This window comes from Lemur catta, chromosome 7, assembly GCF_020740605.2.
Source record: "Lemur catta isolate mLemCat1 chromosome 7, mLemCat1.pri, whole genome shotgun sequence".
Lineage (NCBI taxonomy): Eukaryota > Metazoa > Chordata > Mammalia > Primates > Lemuridae > Lemur > Lemur catta.
Genome location: NC_059134.1, coordinates 35,856,414 through 35,884,212, shown reverse-complemented (window position 1 = coordinate 35,884,212; position 27,799 = coordinate 35,856,414). Strand labels below are relative to the sequence as shown.

The window sequence follows — 27,799 nt, the reverse complement described above, 5'->3', positions numbered from 1 at the left end:
ATATTGTTTTCCATAGTGACTGTACTAATTATAATTCAACAACAGTGTATGAGTGTTTGTTTTTCTCCACATCCTTGCTGACACTTGGTTTCTTCTGTCTTTGAGAATAGCAATTCTAACTGGAGTGAGGTGGTATCTGTGATTTTGATTTGCATTTCCCTGATGATTAGTGATGCATTTTTTCATGTACCTGTTAGCCATTTAAATGTCTTCTTTTGAGAAATGTCTATTAAGGTCTTTTGCAATCAGATTATTTGTGGATTTTTTTTCTGTTGAGGTGTTTAAGCTCCTCGTATATTCTGGATATTAACCCCTTGTCACATGTATAATATGTCTCCTATTCTGTAGGTTGTCTCTTCACTTTATAGTTTGTTTCCTTTGTTGTGCAAAACCTGTTTAGTTTGATGTAATCTGATTTGTCTATTTTTGATTTTGTTGCCTGTGCTTTTGAGGTCTTGTTTTAAAAAATCCTTGCCCTGCCCAATGTTGTAAAATGTTTCACCATTTTTCTTCTAGTAGTTTTATTTGTCTTTAATCCATTTTGATTTGATTTTTATATATGGTGAAAGGTAGAATTCTAGTCTCATTCTTCTGCATATGAATATCTAATTTTGCCAGCACCATTTATTGAAGAGACTGTCCTTTCCCCTATGTGTGTTCTTGGTACCTTTATCAAAAATCAGTTGGCTATAGGCACATGAATTTCTGTCTAGACTCTCATTCTGTTTTGTTTGTCTATGTGTCTGTTTTTATACTAGTACCATACTCTTTTGGATACTGTAGCGATGCAATATGTTTTGAAGTCAGGTAATGTGATGCCTCCATCTTTGTTCTTTTTGTTTAAAATTGTTTTGGCTATTAGAGGTCTTTTGTGGTTTCCATGCAAATTTTAGAACTGTTATTTTCTATTTTTGTGAATAATTCCATTGGAATTTTTGTAGGTATTACATTAAATCTGTAGATAGCTTTGGGTAGTATGGCCATTTTAACAATATTAAGTCTTCCAATCCATGAACACATGATGTCCTTTTATTTATTTGTGTCTTTTTCAATTTATTTCATCAACTTTTTATAGTTTTCCATGTAGATGTCTTTCACCTCCTTGGTTTATTTTATTCCTAGGTATCTTATGTTTTTGTAACCATTTTAAAATAAATAGTTTTCTTGATTTCTTTTTCCAATTTGCCATTAGTGTATAGAAATGCTGCTGATTTTTACATGTTGATTTTGTATCTGGCAACTTTACTGTATTTGTTTTTTAGTCCTAACAGCTTTTAGGTGGAGTTTTAGTGTTTTCTATATATAAGATCGTGTTATCTGCAAACAGGGACAAATTGACTTCCTCCTTTTTAATTTGGATGCCTTTTATTTCTTTCTCTTGCAGATTGCTCTGGCTAGAACTTCCAGTACTATGTTGAATAGGAGTGATAAAAGTGGGCATCCTGTCTTGTTCTTGACCTGAGAGCTTTTAGCTTTTCCCTGTTCAGTATATTAATTGTGAGTTTGATATGCATGGCCTCTATTGTGTTGAGATATGTACCTTCTATACCTAATTTATTGAGCTTTTTGTCATGAAGGAATGTTCAATTTTGTTAAATGCTATTTCTGCATCTATTGAAATGATCATTCAGTATTTTCTTTCTTTTTGTTAATGTGATGTATCACATTCGTTAATTTGCATATGTCGAACCATTCTTGCATCCCTAGTCTGAATCTCACTTGATCATAATGATTATTTTTTAATGTGCTCTTGAATTTGGTTTGCTAGTATCTTGTTGAGGATTTTTGCATTTATGTTCATCAATGATATTGGTCTATAGTTCTCTTAGTTTGTTGTTGTTGTTGTTGTTGTTGTGTCTGGTTTTGGTTTTAGTATGAGGGTAAGTCTGATACTACAAAATGATAAAATGAGTTTGGAAGGATCCCTTCCTCTTCACTTTTATGGAATAGTTTGAGGAGAATTGGTCCTAGTTCTTTAAATGTTTGGTAGAATTCAGCAGTAAAGCTACCACATCCTGGGCATTTTTTTTTTTGATGGAAGAATTATTATTAGTTATTTCCTAAATGGATTTTGTTATTGGTGTTTAGATTTTCTATTTCTTTAAAATTTAATCTTGTTAGGTTGTATGTATCCAGGAATTTTTTAATTTCTTCTATGTTTTTAAATTTGTTGGCATATAGTTGTTTATTATAGTCTCTTATAATCCTTTGTATTTTTGTTATATCATTTCTGATTTTATTTATTTTGGTCCCTTTCTCTCTCATGCATGCTCTCTTTTTGGTTAGTCTAGCTGAGGATTTGTTGATTTTGCTTATCTTTTCAAAAAAACAATTCTTTTGTTGATATTTTGAATTATTTTTAGGGTCTATTTTTTTTTCTCTGAGTTTTATTATTTCCTTCCTTCTACCAATTTTGGATTCAGTTTGTTCTTGTTTTTCTAGTTCCTTGAGGTACACAGTTAGGTTTTTTATTAGATATCTTTCTTTGTTTTTAAAAATAATGTATAGGTTTATTGCTATGAACTTCCCTCTTAGAACTGCTTTCACTGTGTCCCATAGGTTTTAGTATGATGTGTTTTCATTCTTATTTGTATCAAGGGATTTTTAAATTTTCCTTTTAGTTTCTTTATTGATGCATTGGTTACTTAGGAGCATGTTGTTTAATTTCCATGTATTTGAAGTTTTCTGAAGTTTATCTTTTTGTTGATTTCTAGCTGTCTACCATTGTAGTCACAAAAGATACATGATATAATCTTTATCTTTTTAAAGTCATTAAGACTCGTTTTGTGGCTTAGCATATCTTTCCTGGACAATGTTCCATGTGCAGAGGAGAAGAATGTATATTCTGCAACTGTTGGATGGAATGTTGTATAAATGTCTGTTATGTCCATTTGGTCTATGATGTAGTTTAAAGCCAATGTTTCTTTGTTGATTTTCTGTCTAAACGATCTGTCCATTGTTGAAAGTGGGTGTGCAGTCCCCTACGATTATTGTATTGAAGTCTATCTCTCCTTTAGATCTAATAATATCTCCTTTATATATTTGGGTGCATAAATATTAAAATTGTTATATTCTCTCATATGGATTCTTTTGTCATAATATAATGACTTTTTTGTCTCTGTTTAACTATCTTTGACTTAAAGTTTATTTATCTAAGTGTGGCTGCTCCTGTTCGCTCTTGGTTTCTGTTTGCATGGAATATCTTTATTAATCCCTTTACTTTCAGTCTATGTTTTTCTTTAACTGTGAGGTAAATCTCTTGTAGGCAGCATACAATTGGGTCTTTTTAAAATTAATCCATTCAGCTACTCTATGTATTTTATTTGGAGAATTCAATCCACTACATTTAAGGTAATTATTATTATTATTATTTTTATTTCAGCTCATCATGGGGGTACATAAGTTCAGGTCATATACATTGTCCATGTCCCGCCCATCCCCCCGAGTCAGAGTCCCAGGCGCGTCCGTTCTCATTCTCCAGACAGTGCGCCTGGCACTCATCATATTGTCATACCTCCATCCCCTCCCCCCCCCACCTCCCTGGGTCTGCACCTTCAAGCATGACCATTCCCCAGAGAGTGTGCAACACACTCGTCATGTAGGCATACACTCATCCCCTCCCCCCACCCCCCATCCCAGTCTGATATCCAATTGGTATCCTTCCCTGATGTACATTTAGGTGATGATCAGGGAAACCAGTTTTCTGGTGAGTACATGTGATGCTTGGTTTTCCATTCTTTGGATACTTCACTTAATATAATGGGTTCCAGCTCTCTCCAGGAGAACCAAAGAGATGTCGTATCATCGTTATTTCTTATAGCTGAGTAGTACTCCATATACATATACCACAGTTTACTAATCCATTCGTGGATTGATGGGCACTTGGGTTGTTTCCACATCTTTGCGATTGTGAATTGTGCTGCTATAAACCTTCGGGTACAGGTGTCTTTGTTAAAGAATGACTTTTGTTCTTCTGGGTATATGCCCAATAATGGAATTGCTGGATCAAATGGTAGGTCTACTTGAATCTGTTTAAGGTATCTCCATATTGCTTTCCATAGGGGTTGCACTAGTTTGCATTCCCACCAGCAGTGTATGAGTGTTCCTGCAAATCAAAACCACAATGACATACCACTTAACTCCGGTGAGAATGGCCTTTATCAAAAAATCCCAAAACAACACATGTTGGCGTGGATGCGGAGAGTAAGGTAATTATTAATAGATACCAACTTACTACTGCCATTTTTTCACTTGCTTTCTTGTTGTTTTGTGTATTGTTTCTTCCTTTCTTCCTCTCTTGCTATCTTCCTTTGTGGTTAAGTGATTTTCTTCAGTACTATATTTTAATTGCCTGCTTTTTATTTTTAGTGTATCTGTTAAAGGTTTTTGGGTTACCATGAGACTTACAAAAAACATATTATAGTTATAACCAGTTATTCTAACCTGATAGTGACTTAACTTTGATCATCTAGAAAAAGAAATAAACAAAATAAAACTCAACACTTTAGCTTCATTCCCTCCAAAATTTTGAATTTTTGATGTCACAATTTACATATTTTTATATTGCCTATTTCTTAGAAAATTGTTATAGTTGTAATCATTTTGTCTTTTATTCTTTATATTAAGGATATAAGTAGTTTATACACCACAATTACCACATTTTTGTATTCTGAATTTGTCTGTATACTTTTACCAAGAAATTTTATACCTTCAGATGCTTTCCTGTTACCCCTCTTCTTTCAGTTTGAAGAACTACCTTCAGTATTTCTTACAGGATAGGTTTGGTAGTGATGAATTTCATCAGCTTTTGTTTATCTTGGAAAGTCTTTATCTCTGCTTCATTTCTGAAGGATACCTTTGCTGAGTGTAGTATTCTTGCGGGGTGAGGCAATTTTGTTCCTTCACCACTTTGAATCTGTGAATATATCATCCCACTCCTTCCTAGCTTATAAGGTTTCTGCTGAGAAGTCCACTACCAGGCATGTTGGGTGGCTTTTTTTTATAAGTTATTTGCTTCTTTTCTCATGATGCATTTGGAAGCTTCTCTTTGTCTTTGATATTTGAGAGTTTAATTGTAATATGTCTTGGGGTAGTCATATTTGGTCTGAATCTATTTGGTGATCTTTGACCTTTCTGTATCTGAATATTTATATCTTTTTCCATGTCTGGAAACTTTTCTGTTATTATTTCCTTGAAAAAGTTTGTACTCTTTTATCACTTTCAAGTCCCTCTTGAACTCCAATGAAATTTGCATTTACTCTTTTGATGTTGTCCCATAGGACCTATATGCTTTATTTCTTTTTATTCATTTGCCTTCTTTCACTGTGTATTTTCAACTAGTCTGTCTTCAGGCTCACTGATAGTTTCTTCTGCTTGATCAAATTTTATGTGGTGGTCTTCTATTGTGTTTTTCAGTTCATTAATTGTATTTTTCAGCTCCAGGATTTCTATTTGACTTTCCAAGTTATTTTAATACCTTTGATACATTTCTGAATTGCTTTTCTGTGTTACTCTGGAGTTCACTGATTTTCCTCAAAATTGCTATTTTAAATTCTTAATCTGAGAAATCACACATTGTCAGTCACTGGCTCTTTGTTTCGTCCATTTTTTGAGGCTGTGGCTCCCTCTTTATTCTTGTTTCTTGTAATATATGTTTATGTCTTTGCATTGAAGTATTAGGTACTTATTTTGGTCTTCTCTGTATGACTTGGTTTGTCTTGGTCTTTCTAGAGTATGTTTGTCTACAGGTCCTATGCAGATTGACTGTTGAGGTCCCTTAGCTCAAGATTGCTGCCCCCTTTTTAGCACTAGATGGCGCCCTAAGCCAAGGTTTGTCATGGCTCTTGCAAAGTTTCTGAGTTTTGTGCAGTGCCTGTCCTAGATGGGCCTGGATGGGGTCCCAAGGTGGATACCTGGCTGTGTGTGAAAGCTGTCTGGGGGTTCATGCCCAAAGGACTCTTGGTGCATGTCTCCTACAGCATAGGGCTGCTAAACAGCCTCTCTGATTTGGCATCTCCTTTGACTGAAATGGAGATCAGCCACCATGTTTTGTGCTCTGACTGCTGCTAGCCTCACCTCCACTCTTTGGCTGTAGTTTACCTGAGGAATTTTTGCCCTACAGGCAATTGTAATGCTTCCTATGGGTTGAGGCAGGAACATTTTTCCTGCAAGGAACCCAGGATGGTGAGAAGTCAGCTGTTTGCCTCTGTCTCAGTTTCCCAGTGTAGAAACTGTAAATCTTGAGGGACTTTTCCATGTGGTATCTGACAGCATGGGGGAGGGGTATCACAGATGGAGAGGTCTATTTCCCCTACCTTCTCCTACTTTTTTTTTTTTTTTTTTTTTTTACTTCTCTGTGGCTTCAGAGATCATCACAGCCTCAGTTGTGAGTTCTAGGATATGCCGGGTAATAATCTTGCACTTGATAGTTGTTTTTGCTTTTCTGTGGGGGAGAGTGAAACCAGATTGCTCCAAGTTTGCTATTTTGGTGATGTCACCAAATCCACATTAAATTTTCAATAAATCATCTGCTAAAAGTGATTGGAGAAGAAACTCCAATGTTGGACATATTAGGGAAGGGGAGCTAAGTGGTTGAAGAAGTTACATGGCAGAGTCAACCAATTGGCAGCTGTTAATGGGGAACAAGGAAGAGCAAGGACAGTCTCTTAGGGTTCCTCTTTCTCTTTGGGTTCAGGACTCATTCTTGTAGAGAAGCAACCTTCCCTCCCACTCATGTTTCTTGAATTGTGTGGTTATTGTTATTATTCTTCGTTTTCTGGCTGCTATTTTACTTTTGGGTTTTCATTTTTTTTCACATAAAAGAGACACTACTCCACCCTTCAGTTTTTGTTTTCTTCTTTCACCACTTTATTCTATATTCTCTCTCTGCCTCTTGGCTCTCTTCCATCTTTCATTTGGAGAGTATTTGGTAGGAATCAGCCAGAGGGATAGTTTGTCATTTATAGAGCAAAACTCTTCAAACTGTACAGAGACTTCCCCAGAATGTCATTTCAATGACAGGTCTTCGGGGCAGCCACACAGTACCAGGGAGAATATAATAGCCATGAAAATGTGCCAGTGAGATCTCTTGCTTCAGGGAGGATAACTCACTGGTGGCCTCAGCTGCTGTCCTTCTGGTTCACTCTCTGTGTTTGTGCTAAAACCATGCTTTCCATGGGTTCCTTCCAGCTCACAAATGAGCCTGGTGGAGATATGGCCTAATAGGTGTAGGCCTATTCCTGAAAAACACGGGACTCCTTTAATAGGCGGCCTTACTTGAGAACTTCCATTTGCATAAAACTGTCTTAGAACTGTGCTATAGTCTGGGATCCTTACTCAATCCCCTTTACTTCTTCCTTTGGGAGCTTCAAAGATGTTTAAATGTTGAGGAAGGTTGAAAGAGGTTGAGAAAACTTAGGATTCTTAAAAAAATGGGATAGAGGCATCTGGATGGATGTCCTGAGGATGGTGCTCTGCACACCCACCTCTACCCTATCCTGACAATTCTCAGAGCTTGCAGCAGTCAGGTACCCTTTCCTAGTAGGAGCTAACACTACCCCTTTGCTAGAAGATACAACAACAAGGCAAGAAGGATCCCATTCAAGAGCTGCCCCTACCTCTTTTCCTGGATTCCAGGCTGATAACTAGCTTAGAATATGCTGGGCTAAATAAGGGAAGAAAGAGATTATATACCAAAGAAACTACAAAAAGTAATGAGGCTATACCAGTGTTGGATTTTAAGGATGTTTGGTCAAGGTTGCTGGAACATAAGAATAGATAGGCAAGAAACCATTGACTTGGGGAACTTTCTTAAGACACTGAATTTAACACTCTGGCAAGGACCCCAAGGGATAGGGCAAACTCACTGCTAGGGTAGCTATTAGAAGCCTGGAGAAAGTGATGGCTCAGTCTGAGTAAAGCATCAATGCCAGTGTTATCCTGGAAGATAGTAGAGGAGGGCATAAAGAAGCTGAGAGACATGGGCATGCATGGATATATTATGTGAGGTCAGAAGATCCAGCAAAGAATTCTGTCTCACAGGAAAGTCCAGAGGACACACCAGTTATCAAGGCCATTATCAATGCACTGAAGATGGTAGCAGCAGAATCACTGAAAAGTTTAGTGGTGGCTGTCCTCTGCAGGCCAGGGCTGACTGTGGGGGAGGCAGTCACAGAGCCAATAGAGCTGGGCTTATTGATATCTGTGGGGGTGATAGATTCTTGAAGTATTATCAGTTAGGTGGTGGCTCTTAACTTCCAGAGGCTAGAAGACCATACTTATCATAATAACTGGCAGCCAAAGAGGCTTGATCTTTAGGGAGTTTTGGAGATGGTTAATTGAGCATATGGTTTCTGGGAGCAAAATAGATAGGAGCCAAAAAGCGTGCTATCAAAATCTATAGATTGCTGCATCTTGCATCTCCTACCACAAAGAAGGAAGCACACTCTAGCCTTTTGGGGTCAACACATTCCACCCCTAGGAGTGCTGATTTGACCCATAGTCCAGGTGACACAGAAGGCTGCCAGCTTTGATAGGGGTCTAGAGCAGGAAAGACCTCCATAGCAAGTCCAGGCTACTGTGCAAGCAGCCCTGCCCAGTGGGCAATGCTGTCCAGCCAGATGACTCTATGGGCCATGCATTGCAGCCAGTGGTGGGAAAAGATTCAGTGTGGAGCTTGTGGTAAGCCCCGGTGAGAGAATCACAATTCGGGCCCTTGGCTTTCTTGAACAAGGCTATGGCTTCTATAGCAGAGAATTAATTACACAGCTTTTGAGAAACAGCTCCTGACATGGAACATTTTACTATGAGGTGAAAGTGACCATCCGTCCAAAATTTTCCATTATGAACAGGGTTCTATCAGACCTACCAGATAATAAGTTGAACGGGCCACACTTGCTGTGGCTGTAGCAGCCAGTGACTGAACACAGTGGGAGTAAATTGCAGGCTCATTCCTGTGAGAAACAGCAATTTTGGCTGAGGTACTTCAATAGGCAACTTTGGCTGGAGCAATTGTCATTGTTCTGGACGGCACTTCTTAGTACAGCACTGCAGTTTGCCACAAGCAGAGTCTCCTCCACCCAGCCGTTCTTGCCATCTCTTCCTCACAAATGCCTGTCTCTACCCACTCTCTTCATTTCCCTCCCCTTTATCCTTACAGACAGTTCCGTGCCCCAGTAAAGCCCTTATACATAACATCTCATCTTGGTGTTTGTTTTTAGGAGGATCCAGATTACCACAGGGGAGCCTTCTGGTATTAACCTATGAGGAAAAAAGCCAGGAAAAGTAAAAACCTCCATGAGGACTTGATTTCCTTGAGGAATTTTTCCTTCTGGATTTTTTTCCCCAAAATCTCTGGTAAACAACTTCAAGTAATGAGTTGTTTATCCCCAAACTATTCCTATACTCTCAGACTTAGAATTCTATTTCCCAAGGCTACTCCCCTCCACAGCAGCATATGAATGATAACACTCACTACAGCAGGGGTTGAAGAATGTGAGTTCCAGTTCGGACTTCTAAGGTCAGAGGGCTCTGATTCTATCCTCAGGGCTCCTATTTCAAATCATAAACTGGTAATTATGAAAACAAAAGGAAGCCTGCACATCATAGTCCTGTGTGGTCTCTCTGTGTGCAAAAACTTGTCTTGCGTCCCTCCCTTGCTTTCCTTCTTCACAGTGTTGTAAGTGACCCATCAGGGAGCCATTAGGTCCGTCCCCACATACTGCCCACCCCAGATGAATCTTTGTGTGGTTCCGATAAGGCTTCAGGATCCACCCCACCCAGGGATTTTGTAATTTGACAAGAAGAGCTGCCTTGGAGTTTGATGGAAATATCTAGAAGTGAGGGCCCATGTTGTACCAATCACCTTCCACCTGAGCTGTGATTACTTTCACTTCACCACTTTCACTTTCACCAAACACACTCTCACTTTTTAAATCAAGAATCCCCTGTTGATTTTGGCTGCCTTCATCACAGCTTTCCTGAGGCTCCTCTGTTATTGTTATGGATTTATCCAAATATTCCTCAGCAACCCTCCTCACCTATGCATAGTTGTGCGCCATGTTAATTTGCCGGCTACTTTGTTATGCCTTTCCTGAAATGTATATCATGGGACAGTAATTTCTTGAGATGTAAATAGTTGTTCTAAAAAAAAAAATGTTTCTATGGTCAAATAAATTTAGAAAATGCTGGGTTAAAAAAATATATATATGTAAAGGAACACAAAAAAATAAAAACATTTTGTGACTTCAAGACTTCACAGGGTCTTTAAGATGACTAAGAATATTGTGCATCTTCAGGAGAGAGAGAGAGACAGAGTGTGTAACAGTTCCCACAATTACTTATCACAGAATTTATGGAGTCCATTCTGGTGTCTGCAGGGTGAGTTTTCACAAGTAACACCTCAGCGACTGGCACATACAAAATTCAAGGCTAAGTGGTGAGAAGGGTGTGGGCTTCCTTCCCTTGCCTAACAAAGAGTCTCTGCTGGAATAAGACTGGTCCCTGTTGTCCCTGCATGGAGCTTCCTGCAGCCAGAGCCATTAAGACTGAGAATAATTTGATTTTAAAGTCCTAGATGCTTCTATGGCAACCTAAGAGTGTTTAACTCTGGTCCCTGCCTTCAACTTTAAACATTGCCAGACCCAGACTGTGAAGTTGCAGTTAATTATTTTAGTTCCTATTTCCCCCAGATTCAGTTGGGTCCCATCAAAAAACAAAGTTCATGGTAGCTGAGAAAAACAGGTCACAGTTGGAATTCATTTGGCAATGGAGGGTGTTGGATTATGTCCCTGAATGTCTCCTTTGGCAACACTAAAACTTCCCAGCTTTTGCTAAACAAACTAATCCTGTGTGTGTGACACACTGTAAGTCACGAGCCCAGACTGCCCTTCTGTTTGAAGGCCTCCTAAGTTGTAGTTTATATGCACACCTATTGCACATCAAAACCCAATGCTAAAGCAAACCCCTGCCAGATACATATATTATACTTTCAGAGACTTCCTTGTATGTCCTATGGTCTAATCACTACCTGGATTGCTTTAGAGTGAACGTCTTTGCCAGTTACACTCTGGAGTTAGGGGTTCATCTCCACATAGATCAGCATGACAGACCCAAGCAGGGAAAGCAGCCTAAATCAAGTTGAAAAGATTTAAGTGCTTGGCTGATACAGGAAATACTAAGGATCTAGGATTTGGGAGAAATTCCTTTATTGGTGGTTTTCTTACAGTCTTGAGGCTCAGTCTGACGGTTGGATATAATCCAATGTTTAAATACTCCAGGGCTAGCTCGATGAGGCAAGCCTCTGGGGACTGTCTGGGAACATAAAGAGAACTGCTGTCGCACTGTGGAATATCCAGTCATTGCATGCAACTTCTTAAAAAGTTTCCATAAATTTTCTTCAAACCATTGAGGATTTATTTCAATATTTATTTATATTTAAGTATTTATAATTCAGTTTCTTCCTCTAAGGATCTGAGGCCATGGATTGATTCCAAAAATATGAGACTTTTTCAGTACATAAGGCTTGTTTCCTATTTTTATGTTGCTCATTCTGCATCAGTTTCCCAAAAGTGAACCACATTGCCACTCCTATAGCGATGGGACATCACACTTTCCTTTCTCCCTTTTGTCATTTTTTTTTTCCTGGAAAACTGTGGCAGTGTTTCTGAAGGAGGCCTGTTTGTTTGTAGAATAGCAAGGAAACAGGAAGGGTCCAAAACATGAGGGTTGGTGAAAGGTGTGGTTAAGAAGGGATTAGGGGACATTCAGGACAGAATCAAGGATTATGTTAAGAGCTAGAAGATGTCAGGAAACCCTGTGTATTTGACTTTCTCAAGTATCCAGTTTAACCACATGGATTCACCTTGTGGCTTAACTACACGGAGCGTCAACAATGCCCTTTTCCTGAGGGAAACCTTGGCACTTTGGGCCTGCAAAGACAAGAATGCTCTAACAGAATATATTTTCCAGGATCTTCTTTTTATGTACCAAAAAATAAAATGAAAATTTCACACACAAAAAAATGTAAGGCAAAACAATAATGAAGTGAATGTAGCTGGCGGCACGGACCCTACAGCCGATGGCAGCCCTGGTAGGGGACAAGGAATGCTGCAGCTTCAAGACAGGCAGGACAGGCAAAGCAGGGAGGTTCAGCTCTCGGCACGGGGTGTAGGGTGTGCTGGGAAGGGTCTCTATCTATGCAGGTGAGATAGTCCTTTCACCCATTAATGCTTTTTAAATCAATTTGCAGGGGGGAAATATTAGGATTATGCACTGAAAAGCCATTTGCATTCCTTAATATGGTGTTCTCATTTCCATGAGTTGAGTTTTCTACAATTCTCCTTATTCCACAGCAACAGAGGGAATCACTCCCTTATTTGTACTACCTTTGTAGGTATTGTGCATATATCTATTATTACAATTACCACCCTATTTGATCACTTGTTTGTTTTCTGTATTAACCTAATCCTGGAAGGACAGGTAGCCTGGTCACATTGATCTTAACTTCCTCAGTTCCTAGCACAGTGCCAGGTATTTAGTAAGAACTCAAATGATGTTTGTTAGACTTAATTGAATTGAAGGTGGCTACAATGGGAGTAGAGAGAGGTATAAAACATATCTTCTTTTCAAGTCAGAAGGAAATTAAGGACAGCGTTCTTAGTATCATTAAGCTTCATTTTTCTACCTGCAGCCAAAAATCTGTTAACTCCAGTTAATTTTGCACAGACATGCAAAACATTAACCACACACCCTACCTCTATTATAGCTCACACTGAAAACCAAGGTTCTATCCCCATAGCTCACAGCCTGAACAAGCCAATCTAGGTTTGTACCAGCTACCAGCTGCTCCTCGTCCTTGTCAGACAGAAAAATAGATACATGACCTATAGCTGTCACAAATTACAGTGCTCGTGCTACCCAGAATAGTACAAGCTGTTCTTTCTTTTCTCACTAGTCAATCAACCTAGATGTGGAAAACCCATTAGGGTGTCTTTGCTGTGCCTTGCCCGGCCTCCTTCATCTTCCCTGCAGGAAGGCCTCTAGGCCTAACTATTTCTTTTTCTAAGTTAATTAAGGCAGGGGACAGCCACTGCTACTGATGGGAGGCAATTACACACATGAGCAGATTTTATCATTAATGTCTCCCCCTTAAACTGTTCCATGCTCAGTTTTCCATGGCTCCGTTTCATCTATTACCCCTAATTAGAGCCAGCTCCTACTTATTCAACTCATCAGGTATTTTCAAAGCACACACCCTGAGAGTAAGGCTGTATCTGTTACTACTGGCAGAGAAAGGACAATCTAAACATCTCCTATGCTTGATCTTCAGCATGCTCACTCCTGATATGTACAAGCAGGACAGCTCAAAATCATGGCAGAGGGGTAGGTGGGGAACGCGGATATCACCTGGGTACTGCCGGGCGTATTTAAGCAGAGGCTACACTGACCCACTCAGGCATTCATTCAATTACGGATTATTAAGTACTCCCTGTGGACAGAAGTCCCTGCATGGCCTGCGTGTCCAATAAGAAGGCTGGATGAGAATTTAGAATTGGTAGTGGTAGTGATTGGTAGTGATCATTTTATATCAGTTTAAACTCTTCTGGCAGAACTGGGCAAAGCTGGTTATTTACAGGCTTATCTTCTCTTCCTCAAACAAAGAATTAAATCTATTCCAAGGAAAACAGCCTGGGCTATTGTTTGCCTTCCTCAGTCTCATTTAGTCATTTTTAAAACGTTTTTCTAGTGAGTTTTTAAAAAGTCCTTCAAAGTCAGTTTCAAAGATACCAAGTTATTTGTATCTATAAAGCTCAGATCCCTGTTTTCTTTAGGGATATTTTCTCACTGATCTTCTAAATTTCATGGAAAGAAGATGCAGTAGTTTGTGACCGTAGAAGTTTGGCACCTCTCACCTGGACCTCTTCCTTTAGGCCAGATGGGTGAACTGCTCGGGTGCACGTCCCACATCTACAGGGAGGGGCAATGGCACCCTCTAGTGGCTGATCTATGTCAAGATGCTTTTTCCTTCTATCCTTGATTGGCAAACTGAAAGACGATTTGCTTTTAACTAACTTCACTGCTGATAGATGGGAGCAACTTGACCTGAGTTTGAGGATTATTTCAATGCTCTTCCTTTTGGAGAAGGTCTCTTCTTTCGCCGTTACTAGCATGCTTGCATTCATAAAGCACTGGCTTTGGCCTTAAAAGAGCTAGGGTTAGAATCCTGGTTTTGGGCAAGAACACTTCTTTTCTCTAAGCTGCGATATGGGGAATGCTGTGAGGATGATGTAAGCAAATGCGTTAAAAGAAATAACATGAAAAACAGCCGGAGAAAAATAGTATACATCAAATAAGCATTCTGTAAGGGGACTGCTCATCTAGTTTTTCTTACTCTGGGAATCAGAAGTGCAACGTTAATAGTCAGATGGGATCCATATATATGAAAATAACTAGGGGAGCACATTGATTATCAACAAATCTTTTCACTTTCTTTATAAAGTATTAAGTTAAATGCTTTACAAGAACTAAGCAAAACTTAGGCTATACATTTATCAGAACTTTCTGTATACATTTGTATACATGTTTGATCAGTTGTAGAGTTCAGGCTCCAAGGTTTTTTGTTCTTTTGTTTTTCTAAAGAGCTGGTGTTTGTTTTAACCCATGTATCGCTTCTTGGCCTTTTGGCTAAGATCAAGTGTTCTAGCCTATGTGACGAGGGAATAGAAGAGAATTCAGAATAGATGAGCAACACTCATTGCTGGGGAAGATAATGCGACGGAATGACTTGGGTACGGCCTTGTACAAGTCAAGGCTGTAATTGCATTTGCTCTACAGACGGTCCTCAGGGCCGCATCGGAAACACCATGATTATGAACAAGATTAATAGAGCCTACCAGTGACCTCATAAAGCCACGGAACCAGCTCCGTGTCACAGTGCTCCGGGCCACCTGGCAGGCTGCTCCTCCCCTCGGAGCCCGGATGGCTGACTGCAGACCTGCGCGCACCACCCGCTCTGCGCCACAGGACGGCGCTAGAGAGACTCGGGGGCTACGGCTCCAAGTGGCCCTGGCTTGCTTCAGTCACGAGCCACACTGGGTTTGTCCTGCAATACTGGCTCAAGTCAGTTAATTTCAAGAAGAAAAAAGGAGACACTTTTTAATTTATTTTTTTAAATCAATTTTCCTATTGGCCTATAATTTCCTGAGGCAAGCACTATAGTGCTTTCATTGCCATTTCTTCACACAAATCAGCAGGATGATGGAGGCATGCCTGGAAGCTTCTAGGTAAACATCAGGCAGCTCATAACTGTGTCAGCACCAGCTTCTAGTAGGTATTTAGAAAACCCTGAGGTCAGCACCAGTTTCCAGGGGCAAAAGAGCCCGTATCAAGGAAATTGTGAGGAAAATAAGGAAGAAAGCAGGGGAAGAAAGATTCAGCTAGAAGCGAGCAGGAACGAGGCTGGGGTGTGGGGAAGGGAGGCCGGGGTCAGAGACAGTGTGAACAGAAGTGTGACTGATCTAGGTCAGCTCCAGCAGGTGTGTCACAGCAAAGGTCTGCAGACAATGTCACCATACGGGTCTTTAACCCAGCCACTTCTGATGCTGGCAGCATCACACCAAACTTTCCATTCAGGAGCAATGTAAGTTGAGGAAAAACAGGACTCAGCTCCAGAAATGAGGGTAGAAACAGCCTCCCAGACAGATAGCAGGAGAATGATGTTGCTTTTTCAGCCTTTGAAACCCTGCTGTGGTTTCTTGTTCCACTCACAGTGAAAGCCACAGCCCTCCTGTGGCCTTCCCGGCCCTCCGTGCCCTGGCCCCTGTGTTCCCTGTCTGATCCCTTCTCCTCCTGCTGTCCCCTCCCTCAGTCCAACCCTCCTCACTGCTCCTCAGATGCACCAGACACGCTCCTGCCTCTGGGTCTTTGTCCTCAGGCTCGCCCAGTCTAGAATGTCACATACCTGCGTAGCTCCCTCCTCTACCTCCTTCAGACCTTTTCTTGTGAGGCCTTTCCTGACCTCCCTGTTTAAAACTGCAATTCCCTTACCTCTCTTCATTTTTCTTCATAACACCTTTTAATGCACTACATATTTTACTTTTTTTCCTTCTAGTTTGTTTTCACCTTCCTGAATGCCAGTTCTGTGAGGAGACTGTCTTTATCACTCAGAACAGTACCTGGCACACAATAGGCACACAGGGCATATTTGTTGTATAACAAATGAATCTGGAACTTGCTGTTCTCAGCGTCGTGTCTCCAGTGGAGCCCACAAGCTCCAGGGGCGCAAGGGGCTCACACCTGGTGTGAAGGTCGAGGTTCTAACCTGGCGGGGCTTAGGAGTGCCTGTGTGGTGAAGACTCAGCAATAGATCTAGCCCTGCTAGCATGTGGGATGGTCCCTCGGCTGACTGTGAGAAACAGGCAGACCTGTGACTGAGCCCCTACCACCAAGACCCTTTAGATGTGTCAGAAAATAAAGCCCCGGATGAAGCTCTGTCCCTACCAGAGAGAGCAGCCATATGGGGAAGGCAAGACCAGTGGGAAATTTGGAGGTGACATTTGGTCAGGATCTAAATTAACTAAGGGTTATAGACAAGAACGGGTGTAGTTCCCTTGCCCTGACTCTGGACAAGAGCTCCCTGTGTCCCCACCCTGCTATCTGCCCTCTCCCCACATACCATCTCCCCAAGAGTGGTCTGCTCGTGTCTCAGACTGGTCTTTACTAGCCCAGATGAACACCTGAGGCTTCTCCTGCGCTTAATATACAGGCATGAATAACATCTCAGAATAGAGCTGGGTGTCTGCGGCAGAGCTAGTGTATCAGATGTAGAAAGGATTGTAGCAGCCTGTTTCCTGACAGAGATGCTCAACTCTGTCAAAGATCCTCAAAGACCAACTACTTCATATACATTTTCTTGTTTAACCAACACTTGACCTCATCAAAGAGGCATTTTTAAGCAGCTGAGGAGATTGGTTCTACATTTGCCCAAGCTCACATGGGAGGTAGGAAGAGGCATCTTAGGGATTTCCCTCCAGGTATGTTTCTGGGAACCGCATTGCCACGTGCCATCAGCAGCTGCAGCTGGGGCTGCCTCCTGCCTGGTTCCCTGCTGACCTTGTCACCAGCCTTTCTGAACCATGTCAGTGTGACCTCTCAGTCTGGACACAATACCATGTGGGTTCGCCAGCATCCAGGTATGACAGAAACAAAGAGAGCCCAAGTCCAGCCAGGTTTGTAGGTTCTTTCTGGCAGTTTTTAAGCAGATCCCTATGGTAGGCAGACAGAGATAGCTCCCCCAAGCATTAGAGATCCATGTTCTCCAGCAGGTCTCAATGCTGACTAAGCCTGGAGAGGGTGACTGAGACATCTATGTCAACGTGTTTGGCCAGCAAGTATTACAGTGGTCTGAGAGTTCTTCTGTGCCTAGGGACTGTTCCACTTTTCCCCTCCCAGGCTACGGCTGCCAGCCCTGCTGGGGTTGCTAGTGGCACCAAACAAAGGATTCATTCAACAAATGTATTCATTTAGTAAATATTTTTGAGCACCCGGTATGTATCAGGACCACTGAAAGTATCTGTGAAGTAACTTCTTGGGTTATGGATCTGTGAGATTTGTGCAAGGTCTTTTTTGGTGGCAACAGGAGCCATGAGTACTGTGAACTAGGTGACCTGAGGGAAAATTAGTCATTGGTGCACCTTGCTGCCATTTATTAAGGCCACCCTCGGCCCTTAGATTCCCTATAGCTATCTAATAATTCCTGCTGCCCCTCAGGCCAGGAACACCACTGCGGTGTTCTCGGTTACAAAGTGGCCTACAAAAATGACCCCATATTCTGGATTCTTTCTTGGATCTACCCTCATCTAAAGTTACTAATTCTGGGTCTCATTCTTTATAGGTCCAGATAAATTCTTTCAGGTTAATGTCAGCAATTGGTTAATGTATAACCCTCATTAAAACTGCATTTCAAAGAACATATTATATCTCCACTTAAAGGAATGATAACCAGTGGTCAATCTGAAGGGCCTAGCTGCCGCAGGAGGAAGGATGTTGGTCCAGGATATCCCTGTAACTCTTGAATAATATCATTTAGTTTAATGGAGTGAGTAGCTACCTCTGGAAATAGCTGTGTCCCCAGAGGGTAAAGATGTCACCTGGTTTAACCCCAGGTAACCCAGACATTCATTAATTTCATGAGGATCCGACCCATCTCCTCTGAAGACTCAAAAACAGATACTATTTCTCAAAATTCCGAAGTTCCATGGAAAACCAAATAGCACTGTAGAATTCTGATGCCATCTGTGACTACAAAGAACACTGTCGGTGGCACTGTACGTTGGCTATGGAGTGGATGTTCCTCCCAGATCCCGTTTCAGTGTGTCCCTCCGAGAGGGTTGTGTGCTTTTGGTTCTAAATGCCTGCACCTGCTGCTCTCTCGAGGCCTGCCCTCCGGCTCCTGGAGCCTTTGCTGAAAGTGCCGGGGAGTTCACATCCCTGGCCATTTGCCGATGACGGATGGGCAAGAGGCATAAAAGTCTAGCTCAGAGGTACACCTTCAGAATGCCTCTGCAGGATCGGGTTGAAATCACCCTTGGCAGGATTTTGCCCAAATTGCACAGTTGCTTGGCTTTCTCCCTCCCTGTCCTGCTTTCTTGATCTCTTTATCAGTTTTTGCTGGGAGCATTTCTTCATAAATCACTTGCACGTGAATCCTCCTTCCAGGATCTCCTTCTGGGGAACTCTATTTAAGACAGGTGGATGAAGATAAGGAGCACACCAAGCAACATATATTTCTGACAGCATTACCCCAAGGAATGGAAGGAACAAAGCTTCAGTGTAAGTGCATGTTTCTCTAAATGTATGATACTTCCAAACAGAAGCCCCCTTGATCTGAAATTCCAGCTCACCCCCTCCCACCCCCATAGACATACCTAGATGCGCCTCCCGGAGGCTCTCACAGCATTTCAAATAGGCTGCATGTTTGAGTCGGAACTCCTTGAGGACAGAAACTGTGTCTTAATTATTGTCTGAATTTTAAGGGAAATGATTAAATAAACCACATATTGCTGAGTACCCACAAGTCCCAGGAGCTCTGCTAAGCATGGAGATGCATAAAAGTCATTGGAATGAAAATGGCATTAGATACTTCTCTTGCGAATCACAGGTCAAGACACATTGAGTACTGCATTACTGTAATTCTCTGACAATGCATTTCTTATAGATATTTTTGCAATTCTCATGAAATATTGTAAAATACTAGAAGGCTACAGGCCTGATGCCTTCCTGGAGAAGGAGAAATCGCAAATGGTGTAGAGTATCTCATTGCTTACACTCAGCTGCAGATAGGTTACAATTAATGTCTAGCTTCTCACACTAGGCATAAATGAATGTCTGGAAAAAATCATTATGTCCTCATAATGTCATAACTTTAGGCCAGACTTTTTAGAGGAAAAGGTTTATTTAAAAAAAAAACCAAAACTGCTGATCTTGTGACACATTAAAAATGCTTTTCTCAGCCACAAACAACATTGGAGGACTTCTGATTTGTCCTAACTGATAGCAGTTCCAAGGCTATAGAGGACTTAACTGTTCCTCACACCAAGGTTTTCGTATAAAACCTCCCTGAGCTCTTAAACCATAATGGTTTAGGAGAGAAAAGCTTAAATGCATCACTAGGTCAAAGCTGTTTTGGGGATTTGTGAGAAAAGGTAATTAGGTCCCAGAGTGGACAGTACCAGGCAAAAGTGACAAAACTGAGATAGGCTGTTGATGTCCTGCTCATTAGTGAGGCTCAACGTCAGATGAACTAATGGAAAAGCCATGGGCTAATTGTGCCCTATTGGTGGATCACAAAAGACACCTGGATCGTGGCTCCAAGGCAACCTGATGGGCTAGACCCGTAAGTGAATTCACAGAAAAAGCTGGCATGTGAGTAATTTATTATTTACTTCTACTTCGTGAGCCAAAGGATAACTTTCTTATTAAACAAAAGTATGAAGTGAATGAGTGAAGAGCCGTTACCCTCCCAGACGGAGATGGATATCAATCAGGAACCGCACAATGACTAGATAATGTCAAGATTTTCTTACATGGGTTTGCTATGTCCTCTAAGAAATAAGATGAAATTACAAACTGTGGCAGGTAAACTAAACCTAACACAAATTTGTCCAGGCTTCATTTTCTACTTTGAAGATGTCAAAGACCTTCTCAAGAGTTGTATAGCTCTATGGGATGAATAAATTAAAATAAAATAATACAAGGAACTACCTTGTATTAATTAGGTCTATTGCTTATAAATAAATTACTTGTAAAATAAATAGATTACTTGTGTTCTGTTTCTAGCACTTCTACTAAAAATAGCACCCAGAACATTGCAATGAATACCATAGGTTTCAAATAAAAGTTTTATGAGCGGTATCTAATATGTACCTGCCCTAAACAATGTTATGATTCTATTATAAAATGATACAAAACTATTATGATCCAAAATAATAAAAGTGCTTTGAAATTTTCCCATATATTCCTCAAATGTGATTTATATTTTTCAAGAATGACAAATATGGCCAGGCGAGGTGGCCTGTAATCCTAGCACTCTGGGAGGCCGAGGCAGGAGTATGGCTTGAGGTCAGGAGTTTGAGACCAACCTTTGCAAAAGCGAGACCCTGTCTCTACAAAAAATAGAAAAATTAGCTGGGCATAGTGGAGCATCCCTGTAGTCTCAGCTACTCAGGAGGCTGAGAAAGGAGAATTGCTTGAGCCCAGGAGTTTGAGGTTATATAGTGAGCTATGATGATGCCACTGCACTCAGGCCCAGGGGACAGAGCAAGACTCTGTATAAAAAAAAAAAAAAAAAAAAAAAGAATGGCAAATATGTGGCATAAGGGGCAACTTTCCATGTCAATGGCAGGCATTGTTCAATGTCTGTGTGTCATTATTTCCTACTGATTATGACTGGGCCTCAGAATCCTTTTTATCATGTTCAAGACACTGTGTACCAATTGATTGGAGAAACATGAGTTAAAACCTAAATTTCATTAGGTTTATGAGGTTTAAGAGAGGGTCGTTTAAGACAGGGTGGAAAAGCAATTTTAGAGTCACATTCTTTCTCTACAATTGCTACCACTAACTGAATGCTTACTATGGGCCAAGTACTAGTCTCAGAATTGTACTTGGATTGATATCCATCTCCGTCTGGGAGGGTAATGGCTCTTGATTCATTCACTTCATACTTTTGTTTAATGAGAAAGTTATGCTCTGGCTCAAGAAGTAGAAGTAAATAATTACTCACATGCCAGCTTTTTCTGTGAATTCACTTACGGGTCTAGCCCATCAGGTTGCCTCGGAGCCACGATCCAGGTGTCTTTCGTGATCCACCAATAGGGCACAATTAATTCATTTCATGCTCCTAACGACTCAATGCCGGAGATGGCATTAGTTGTTTCTTCTGTAGAATTGGGATAATGAAGTCTAGAAAGGTTAAGAAACTTGGTGAAGAATACACAGCTCATAGCTGTCAGTGCTGGGATTTAAGCCTACACTTTCTGGCTTCAGATCCTGTACTCTGAACCACTAGGCAGAAGAGAACTCAGAAGAAGTAGATGACATAGAGACTAGAAAAGAGTAAATCATTGAAATAAAGTATAAAAGAAAGTAAAAGAACAAATGAGAAAAAAAGTCCATATTTATAAGCATAATGTTTTTTCTAGAATCATAAATAGCTATGCTTTGAAAAATGCCTTTGATCATACATACATGTGTATATATGTATTACATGGTTATTTATTATATATCATGGCAGACTACATATCTATGCATATGCATGTATATATTCTACATGTTAACAAACAGTAGCAACAATGCGACATGTTGATATTTTTCAAAATACAAGAAAATTTTGTAAAATTTGACCTTTTTCAATTATTCCAGCCGAGAGTGGAGGGTAAATGTCATACGGCCGCATCACAGACTACTGAAAAGGTTAAGGCAAAAGCAGAGCATCGCTATAGTTCTTTGAGCCTGAGACATGATAATAAGTAAACTTCTTTATTCTGAAAAGATTCTTATGGTAGTATGAGAGTCTATTTTCATGGACAATAATTGGGATAAAAATGCAGGGCAGTGAAGTTAAAGATTCGCTTCTTGAATGTCAGCATCAAGGTTTTCTCACATGATTTAGAAAAAAAAGTCATAATGTTCTGTGCCTTTCCCAGAGGACATGCCTGTCTACTTTTTGTACACTGTTCCTGCAGTTTATCAGTGGGCAATGATAAAAGCTTTGTGGCCTGCAGGGTGAACCTTAGAAAAAGAAAAAAGATAAAAATTCTTAGATTCTGTACCTAACAAGCGCTATGGTCTGAATGCTTACATCCCCTCCCCCACACTCATATGTTGAAATTCTAACCCCCAATGTGATGGCATTTGGAGATGGGGCTTTTAGGAAGTATTAGGTCATGGAATCGGAGCTGCCGTGAATGGGATTAGTGCCCCTGTGAAAGAGGCCCCAGATGTCTTCTCTTGTCCCTTCTTCAATGGGAGGACACAGCGAGGGCACCATCTATAAACCAGAAAGTGGTCCCTCACCAAACACTGAGTCTGCCAGCACCTTGACCTTGGACTTCCCAGACTCCAGAACGGTGAGAAATATTTTTTCCTCTTTATAAGCTACCAAGTTTACGTATTTTTTCATAGTAGCCCGAACAGACTAGGACACCAATCTTTCTTCTGGTTTTTTTCTTCAATGTTCCAAATAACATTATACTTACTTAGGAAGTATTATGGTCATTATGAATGTATGATCTCCTTAGTAGATATAATTACCTTTACCATTGAATAAGATATAATAGCTTTCAATGTGTCATTTTCATGAGAGTTTGAAAAATGTGAGTCACTATCCCTTATAATCCACTTACACTGGTTAAATTGACTATCCATCAAATGGCACTAATACTGTCCTATAGTTGGCCAGTATCTCTAGCTATTTACTCAGTTGCACAAAAGTCTGTAATTCAAATGGAATATATTTGACAGGTATTATCATCAAATCCATCCTAGGGAAATGTTTTTAAAAATTTTTATAGCTGTAGCTATAAACACAGAGTAAAGGAGAAAATTCATAGAATCAGTCCACATATCTACCAAAAAAAAAAAAACATTTGCCTTAATTACCCAGGCCTTTTAGAGAGTTCATGGTGTATCTCTCACCTTAGCTAGCCATGTATAAAAGTAGACTCAGACAATGAGTCAACGTTTTGTACGATAACAGATGGTTAGCTGAATTTTCAATTTTCTCCATTTTAGGATGCTGGGCTGCACTCCCGCACAACCTCTAATTAACCTGGAAACTTGTGCTGTCTGCATCAAAGGGCAGAGACTCTAAAGCGTAGAAATCCATATCCAGCACCATTCAACAGGGCTGCCGGGATGACAAGCATGACTCTTGTAAATTCTGCTTGACACGTGGTGATGAAGGAAGGTTTCAGAGACAAGAGGGGGACTATACTGGCGTGTTGGAATCAGAACAGACGCCGGGCACCTTTGAATGTGCCACCAGGAGAACAATCATCTGCCTCTGGGGCTCTTCCTCGGCCTGAAGCTGGTAATCGGTCCTGACAGTGATTTCCTTAGGGGACTGGTCAGTCAGGCTGCCCAGCCGGCAAATACTGATATGCAGTGTCTCCATTTTAACTGACAGTTTGGTTTGTTTTTACTATTCACATGGCAGTAAGATTCTTGCATACTGAAATAGTCCTGGAAGGGTGGGATAGGCTGCCTGAATGAAGTACAAACGTTTGCTCCTGATCAATCCATCTTCCTCACTGCGGCCCAGCCACTGAACGTGCTATTGCTCCCTGAAGAATCCCTCAGTGTCCTGTGCTCATGCCCGGCTCCTGGCTCTACTAAATATACATCTCCGTCTTTTATAACTGCGATGGGGTCCAGAACATGCTACTCCCAAATATGGAAACTTGGCATACTGAATATTAAAAGCTGAAGGAATTTGAGAAATGGCAGAAGCAGGAAGGTCACTCTCACCCTCATCCTTCTCCTCTGAAACAGGCCACAAAACCTAGGGAGGATTTTCCGACCTTCCCCTGAAGCAGGTCATAAGGCCCTCACTCAAGAGGTGTCCTGCCTCTACTGGAGGACGGGAACACACTTATCTCTGAAGACATGAGGTCGCTGAAGAGAATGGCCTTAAGTTCCCTCCAGTTCATTCCCATTAGAGCGCACCCCCTTGTCTGGTTATATTTCTCCACTACTGTCCATTCTTCATCAAACTTTGCGTAAAAATATGTAAGTTCAACTGTTTCTTTGAGTCTTCATTTCTGACGGCTCCCGTGTCACATAACACATTAAATAAATGTGTCTGTCTTTTGTTGTAGGAGCCTCAGCCATGAATCTAGTAAGAGTGATGAAAATATATTTCTCCTCCCCTGTATCTATAACCCTTTTGGATCCAAAGCTCCTCTTTACTCACAGTCTTCCTCACTTAATGCTATTGTCTGTCTCTGGACTGACATGTAATGGAAGTTAGGGTATTCCTGTACAGCCCATTTTTCCTCACCTAGAGACTTAACATAAGCTGCACAACCACGAGACAACTGCATGCCATGACGCTGATCCATAAGGCAGATCAAGACCACCAGTATAAATGGGAGGCAGGCATAGGTTTTGCTCCTGGCCCTGACACTTACTCTATGTGCACATTACCTGGCCTCTCCATGCCTCGAATGTCTCATTTCCAAAATGAAGATAATAATAGGATTTGTCTCATACAGTTACTATAAACGTTAAGTTATATTAAATTTGATAATGCATGGAAAACATTTATCACAGAGCCTAGCATATGGTAGGCACTCAGTAAATGTTTCTCATAGTTATATCAAGTCACCTGACTCCATTTCATTGCAAGTACCTGGAGTTCACATGCTCATTTTCTATTCCTTTCAATCCCTGGTAGTTTTAAGCAGATAGCAGAGTCTGGTAATTTATTTTATATGACTAGTAAAATTATTATGGAGTTTGTGGTATTTCTCAGTTTCAGAGTAATGAGAGCAGCAGAAAGTAAAACCAGGCATTGATGTAGAAAAACAGGGACTTTATTCTGTTCATCGGTGGCAGGTCTGCTGTGAAAAGTTGCGGAGCGGGCAGGACGCCATCCTCGGGGAACAGCTGTGTGGTCCCAATGACCAGCAAGACTCCTCTGTCCTCCTTCTGGAGCCCGAACCTCCAGAAAGCATCAACTCAGAGGGAAGAAATATGACAGAGAGAGCAACTGAGATAAAAACATTTCAACTTATTAATCACTTTATTTTAAAAGGTGAAGCTATGACATGAATATAGGATTTAAAGCCAGTGGTGTTGAGACTTTCATCATGCTTATGACCATCTTTTGGCAGTGTGCCTTTAATTAACCTCTTGTTGGAATTTTAAAAATCTTTCTTAAAATATGTTTGCTTCGTTTTTCATCTTCCAATTTAAGGGAAATTAGAAGAGATGCCAATTCAGTTGCACTTTGAGGAAAGTCTGCTGACTTCAGGTCATTAATTTCAAACAATTGGAGTCACCTGGCAGGTAATACCTTTTACAGCAAAACCCACAGTCTTGCCTGTTGTATTTCCCAAAAACTTCTATCTTGTCAAGTCAATCCAACTTAAGAAATGCTGAGGAATCTGAACATCTTTTCTAGAATCTTCTGGAGTCAAGCCCATGTGCTGTCATACAGCAATTCTTGGCATGCAGGCCTATCTCTTGCTTGGCAAAACACACACACTTTGTGGGTGTTAATTATTTTAATTTGTTGATAGGGTATTTGGTATGAAGTTGATTTTTCACAAATGCTCATTCAAATATTGTCGCAAAACATTTGAAAAATGGACCTTTTTTTGATATCACTAAGTAACTTCTCCGTAAGTAATACCCACAAATACAAAAATCACTGAATATACATTTTCAGCTGTAGTTTCTGATCTGCTTACATAAATGTTCTTTGATGTCAACTAAGCCAAAGTTGGGACTAAGTAGATTTTCTGTGACCATTTCATCTTTAAAATGAAGCTAAAGATTTGCATTTGAAGCCTCCCTTTATTGAATCTAAAGAAGCATATCCAAGTTAATGCCTAGAATCTTCTGAATGTCAATAGTCTTGGGTAAACAGATAAACCTTCATTTTTCTCTTTCAGTTAAGATACCACCTCACATCATCCGTAAGTAAAAACAATAACCTCTTGATGAATGTACCCGAATGCAAATTCCTGTTTTACATATTTGGGTAGGAAAATAGTACATACTGAGAATAACAGGTAAGTGTTAGCAAATTCCCACATCACTTTTTTTCCCTTTATGTCAATGGCCAGATGTGGGAATTTATCTGTAAATGCCCCCCAAAATGGCACAAAATTGTGCTACAGTTGGACCAAATAACCACATTGCTTGTGGCTTTGATACTTCTCCAATAAAACATTCTTATGTGGACAGTAGTTTTGCAGTCACAACAAAAAATTATAGCATAAAGAGCTTTTGCATGTCCCCATTAGCTACAAAAGAAATAAGGTAAGCATCTTATGTGTGCGTACATACGTTCACATACATGCATACAAAATATACACACTCTCACACATACACAACTGGACTACATTTCCAGGGTTCAGTGGAGGAAACACTTTTTCATTGTTAATTGTAATGTTCTCAAAGAGATGAGTCAGAAAATTTAAGAGACATATAAGCCCAATTTGCATGAACAGAATCTGTCATATTCTTTGGGGGCTAAGTAGGATAGATGATGATTAAACAGCATTTTTTAAGTGGCCATAGATTATTATTCTCCGTATTTCAGGGCTGGGAATAACAAGGAGGGAATCCACAGAGCACCCAAGAAGGTATCTGAAATCACCTTCTGGGGGAAAAACCACGTGGAAAATAATGTGGGTTCACCCCTGCCAGCTGAGACCCTTCCCAGGCAGACACTGCAAGGTGATCACATTAGCACAATAGTTATACCCAAGAAAGCAGTTTACAAAACAAGCACCAAGCGACTGATCATCATTTTCATCATAATCTTCAACCTTTAGCCTGAACAATAAAATTTAATCACCAAAATATTAGATATTGGGGGTCCCGGGGTAATAGGATGACCCAAATTATCATTTAACTTTTTTCTCATTTAAAAGGTGGGCACATTGGCACTTAAAAAAATAAATCAGAAAATAATATGGCTTCAAGTGGACAAATAAATAAAAATCTCTAAGGAAGTCTTTGCATTATCTATTGCTTTCCTCTTGATTTGGTTCCATGGATAATTTCTCCCCAAGTTTTCTAATAAGTTCTGCTAGATCTTCTGTGTTCTGAGATTTTTCTTCAAGGAGTTCATAGCGGAGACTTGAGATGTCCTGCTTAATCTCCTTCAGTTCCCCTTTGAAAAGCAAGAGTGATAAGAAGTCAACCGTTAATACATAATGCCAAGAAACAGGTGATTCTGGGATAGGATAAAATCAGTCCTAATTTCATATGCATTTGTATTTTGAATCGTTTGAAGGGAAGCAACCTCCAAATGGAGCAGGTTTCTGTTTTCTCAGTTTAGTATTTTGGTGAATGAAGAGATCATAGCAAAATTATAACACAAGTCCTCCTAAGGTAAGTTAAAAGGGAACCGTAGAAGATGTTTTTCAGGGGTTGGGGCAGCAGCCCCTCAATTTTCTCAGCCACTTCCTTCTCCCTCAAAGCCTCCCTAAAAACAATAGCTTTTCATCTAGCAAGTGACATCTGTCCCCAACTGTGGAGAAATAGCCTATTCTGCACTATTTAGTGG

General features: G+C 40.5%; 1 protein-coding gene and 1 long non-coding RNA gene across 2 annotated transcripts in view; one reads left to right on the top strand and one right to left on the bottom strand.

Moving 5' to 3' along the window:
- Positions 1-24,271, top strand: part of LOC123641105 — a 77,343-nt gene extending 53,072 nt beyond the window's left edge. The window contains exons 3-4 of the long non-coding RNA XR_006736221.1: positions 18,715-18,828; positions 23,290-24,271. This is a non-coding gene — a long non-coding RNA (uncharacterized LOC123641105). The remainder of the gene's footprint in view (positions 1-18,714; positions 18,829-23,289) is intronic.
- Positions 24,272-26,056: 1,785 nt separating this feature from the next.
- TRPC6 (transient receptor potential cation channel subfamily C member 6) overlaps positions 26,057-27,799 on the bottom strand; it is a 57,241-nt gene continuing 55,498 nt past the window's right edge. The window contains exon 14 of the mRNA XM_045556927.1: positions 26,057-27,403. Coding sequence (XP_045412883.1) covers positions 27,252-27,403 — 152 coding nt within the window. The 3' untranslated portion in view covers positions 26,057-27,251. The remainder of the gene's footprint in view (positions 27,404-27,799) is intronic.